Here is a 5,000-nt window from a genome sequence, read left to right as displayed (position 1 = left end):
TCCCAAGAGAGTTGATAACATTCCATTTCAAAACCCCTTTATTTGTCACAGGACACTGCGTATTCACAGGGAGATCGTTATTCTCAGTTGCAAGGTATGTAAAAGTTGAATTGTTTAAAAGGCCAACTCACAAATTTACAATTGGAGGTTATGGCAGTTTTATAAGAGGAATCCTTATTAACAGTTTGGATGTAATTGTTTTTAGATTCCTCCAGTGGAAGCCAATCTTATGGCAACACAGAAGAAGATGTAAGTGTTTTGGTGGCTTATAAATTCCAAGTTCAGAATTATCGCCCTATCTCTGTGCTGCCCGTTTTGTGCAAAATCATTGAAAGAGTTGTACACATGCACACATCTTGAGTATCTTTGTAGATCAGCTAGGCTATCTGTGCAAACATCAGCATGAATTTAGGAGCGGCCACAGTACTCAACAAGCTATCACTCAAGTAAATGACTGGGTCCTAGAGGCCATGGATGGCGGGAAAGTCACTGGCCTATTGTTTATCGATATTTCAAAAGCATTGATTCCCAAATCCACAAAGTTCTCTTGGTAAAGCTGGAGTCTTTAGGGTTGTCGCCAAGATCATTGAGATGGTTCAGATCATACCTTGCGGATAAGTGCCAAAGTGTGTTGATAAACGGAGAATTATCTGATTTTAGCCCTATCACACATGGTGTTCCACAAGGAAGCATTTTGGGCCCCTTGCTGTTCAATATGTACATTTATAGCCTGTGAAATGCAGTGCAGAACGCTCGGGTGATTCTATATGCTGATGATGCAGACTGTGCTAACATGTGCTGCGTCAACCTCCTTAGATCTTCAGGCGGCTTTAGTACATAATTTCAAATTGACACGTGACTGATACACAGAAAACAAACTGACCATAAACGTGAATAAGACCAAATTCATGCTTGCTGGGCGTAAAACAAAGCTGCTCTTATTTGATTATTTCAAGTTACAACTGGATGGTACACAAGTGACTATACTTGAGCTCTATAATATACAAGCTCTATTACACAAGATTATTTCAAACATTGGGTGGCTTATCAGTGATAAATGAACAAAAAAGTACCATCTAAAATAAGCTGCTAAGGTTGCATTCAGTATGATAGCTCCTTACTCGAGTTGACAGATTCCCAAAAGAGTTAATAACATTCCATTTTAAAATCCCTTTATTTGTCACAGGACACTGCATATTCACACGGAGATCGTTATTCTCAGTTGCAAGGTATGTAAAAGTTGAATTGTTTAAAATACCAACTCACAAATTTACAATTGGAGGTTATGGCAGTTTTATAAGAGTAATCCTTATTAACAGTTTGGATGTAATTGTTTTTAGATTCCTCCAGTGAAAGCCAATCTTATAGCAACACAGAAGAAGAGGTAAGTGTTTTGGTGGCTTATAAATTCCAAGTTCAGAATTATCGCCCTATCCCTATGCTGCCTGTTTTGAGCAAAGTCATTGAAAGAGTTAATTTACACACATCTTGAGTATCTTTGTAGATCAGCTAGGCTATCTGTGCAAACATCAGCATGAATTTAGGAGCGGCCACAGTACTCAACAAGCTATTACTCAAGTAAATGACTGGGTCCTAGAGGCCATGGATGGTGGGAAAGTCACTGCATGGCCTATTGTTTATCGATATTTCAAAAGCATTGATTCCCAAATCCACAAAGTTCTCCTGGTAAAACTGGAGTCTTTAGGGTTGCAGCGAAGATCATTGAGATTGTTCAGATCATACCTTGCGGATAGATGCGAAAGTGTGTTGATAAATGGCGAATTATCTGATTTTGGTCCTATCACACATGGTGTTCCACAAGGAAGCATTTTGGGCCCCTTGCTGTTCAATATGTACATTTATAGCCTGTGAAATGCAGTGCAGAACGCTCGGGTGATTCTGTACGCTGATGACGCAGACTTTGCTAACATGTGCTGCGTCAACCTCCTTAGATCTTCAGGCGGCTTTAGTACATAGTTTCAAATTGACACGCGACTGATACACAGAAAACAAACTGACCATAAACGTGAATAAGACCAAATTCATGCTTGCTGGGCGTAAAACAAAGCTGCTCTTATTTGATTATTTCGATCAGTTACAACTGGATGGTACACAAGTGACTATACTTGAGCTCTATAATATACAAGCTCTATTACACAAGATTATTTCAAACATTGGGTGGCTTAATTATCAGTGATAAATGAACAAAAAAGTACCATCTAAAATAAGCTGCTTTTGCATTCAATATAATAGCTCCTTACTCAGGTTGACAGATTCCCAAGAGAGTTATATAACACTCCATTTTAAAATCCCTTTATTTGTCACAGGACACTGCATATTCACACGGAGATTGTTATTCTCAGTTGCAAGGTATGTAAAAGTTGAATAGTTTGATTAAAATACCAACTCACAAATTTACAATTGGAGGTTATGCCAGTTCTATAAGAGGAATCCTTATTAACAGCTAGGTTGGATTTAATTTTTTTTTAGATTCCTCCATTGAGAGCCAATCTTATGGTCTCACAAAAGAAGAGGTAATTATTTTGGTGGCTTATTGATCAGCGGCGTTGCTAAAACATGGGTCAGAAGGTCAAAGGTAAGTGTCAGAGGGTCGAAGGGCCAAGCATAACCTTGGGTAAATGGTAAGAGTATATCACATGTCCATGGAAAGTGTTTAAAACAAAATAAACTGCCGGTTTTGTTATGAAAAAAACTCCTGGTCTGACATTGATGGCTTTTTCAGGAATTTGTTTTTAGCAATAATTGTTCACATCAAGAACATTTGCACTTCATCTCGTTTGAAACACAATTTTACCACAAGTTTCATGCCGCTGAAGGCATGCAGTGGAACGTGGCAATGTGGCCATCAGTCATCTAAATCATGTCATATTAGACGACCAATTAGGTCATGCTAAGTCACCACGGTATCATTGCCACGTGGTAACGTCTTCACCATACTGGCATGGCTGGCAGAATCATTCCAGTTACCACTGAACAGATTTGCCGTGAACATCTGGTTTTGTTACAGAGTCTTTGATATCTGAGGTAAATAAAAAATAAAAAAAAAGGTAAAAAAGGACACATGATCATAGGTTCATATAGTGCAAGCCCGTTGGTAAAGGTAGTATTGAAAACAGAAACTTGTTCTTTTTTTGCTCAGGATGACCAACTATTTCATTGCCTCTTTACTTATTTTTGAAATACACATGACAGTTTTGGACCATTTCTGAGTATTTTGAAAATACAATACACCCGGAAACTACTAAGTGAAGGGGCAGGAGCTTCTGTAGGAGACTCGGTTGTTCTGAGTTTGAGGCCTCAAAACTAAAAGGCAATATTAATTAAATACCAAAAATGTAAAACTTTATTTATTTAATAAATAAAGTGGTCTTTTGTCTGTTAGATTTTAGTTGACAATGACAAAAGTCTGGCTTCTGAAGTGAGCATTGGAGGACTAATTTAACTGTTTTCCTGAGTAGAAACTCACCTGCCTTACGCATAAATGTTCTGTTACTATTTGGCAAACCATTCATTGAGTTTCATGAGACTGCGTCATTTACACATTGCATGTTGTGAAGTTGATTAATGGTTCACTTATAAGTGAGTTGTCACCTTTTATTATAGTATAGTATTAGTAGTTCAAGGTACCGTTGTAATCCTGATGAAGAAAACCCTAAAATTATTGTTTCATTTGAACTTGCAAGGTGTTCATTAGTTATTCTATAGAGTGGCTGTATTGTACCTTTTAAGCAGCATTAAGCTCTTGTGACATACTTTGCAGTACATGTATGTTCAATTTTCATCATAAGGCTGTTTTAGTCATGCTGGTCTTTACCCTTGACCCTGATCTGACCCGTGTTTTACCAACACCATATTCATCAGGGACGCATCCAACCGTAATCTTTGTTGAATTATGTGTTTGAGAGAGTCAAACTATTCAAAGGATTATCTCGGTTTTATGTTGCCAAACAGCTATGGATTTCTGTACTGAAACATCACCCAAAAGATTTGCAACCAGGAAAAAGTAGTCCCTTACATTTTAAGATAGGATATTTTTGCAATTTTTGGCTATTAAAAAGGTCGCCTACCACCTACCGGATGAGCAAATGGTTTGATGGGAAGTTCTTAGAACATAATTACTGTTCAAGTAGATATTTAGCTTCCCTAAAATTTTTGAACTCTTCAATTTTCAGCTAAGATATCTGAACAGATCAAATTTTTCTGGGTGATCACTTTATATAATTAGACAATGAGTCTTATTACATTACAAGGATCCTAGAAATGTCTTTTAAAGACTTGTGGCTTAATTTGCTGGGGGTATACTTAATGTGGACCCCACGTCCATGAACCACCCCTGTGGACTCCTTCATGGACCTGGTCCATGGACTACCCCTGTGAACCACCCCTCATTTTGCAAAGTTACAAGCAGAAAAATCTATAGATGAAAAAGCGGGAAGTGATCTTGACCCTTATCTGGACAATTTAAGGAATATAGAACAATTTTGATATATTAAAATTCAGTCCAAAACATTTAAGGCGGCCTTAACCCGAGGCACTGGAGAATAAGCTCATACAAATCCTTGTATTTATTCCCCAGAGCCTGAAGATAATGTTTCTTTTTTAGGACCGAATTTTAATGTATCGAAATATAGACACCTGAAAAATTCAGGCAGCTTCAGTGGGGTTCAAACCCATGCCTTTGCGATGGCGGTGCAACACTCTACCAACTGAGCTTTGAAGCCACTAATTTGGGAGCAGGTCAATTTGTTGGGCTCAGTTGTTCTGGTGAGGGACTTGATGAATGAAAATATTATGAACTTATACTTGAAAAGCGGGGTATAGACAAATTCCATATACCACCAAATAGATGGTATAAGTGTCTATAACAGGCAATTCCTTAAATCAGTAGCCCATAACTAGAAGTGTTTTCACAAACTGCAATTTATTTTTAGATTGAATTTCCTGCTAATGAGACTCCTGCAGGAGCCCAATGACCAATC

At 37.9% G+C, this 5,000-nt stretch overlaps 1 protein-coding gene across 1 annotated transcript in view; it reads left to right on the top strand.

Moving 5' to 3' along the window:
- The window catches only part of LOC138028857 (uncharacterized), a 39,411-nt gene that overhangs the window by 9,588 nt on the left and 24,823 nt on the right, over positions 1-5,000 (top strand). The window contains exons 5-10 of the mRNA XM_068876477.1: positions 52-94; positions 206-249; positions 1,187-1,229; positions 1,341-1,384; positions 2,328-2,370; positions 2,491-2,534. Coding sequence (XP_068732578.1) covers positions 52-94; positions 206-249; positions 1,187-1,229; positions 1,341-1,384; positions 2,328-2,370; positions 2,491-2,534 — 261 coding nt within the window. The remainder of the gene's footprint in view (positions 1-51; positions 95-205; positions 250-1,186; positions 1,230-1,340; positions 1,385-2,327; positions 2,371-2,490; positions 2,535-5,000) is intronic.

The sequence above is a fragment of the Montipora capricornis genome, chromosome 13 (genome assembly GCF_036669925.1).
Source record: "Montipora capricornis isolate CH-2021 chromosome 13, ASM3666992v2, whole genome shotgun sequence".
In the NCBI taxonomy this organism is placed as follows: Eukaryota; Metazoa; Cnidaria; class Anthozoa; order Scleractinia; family Acroporidae; genus Montipora; species Montipora capricornis.
The sequence above is the reverse complement of the archived record's forward strand: the minus strand, read 5'-3'. Positions and strand labels throughout refer to the sequence as shown.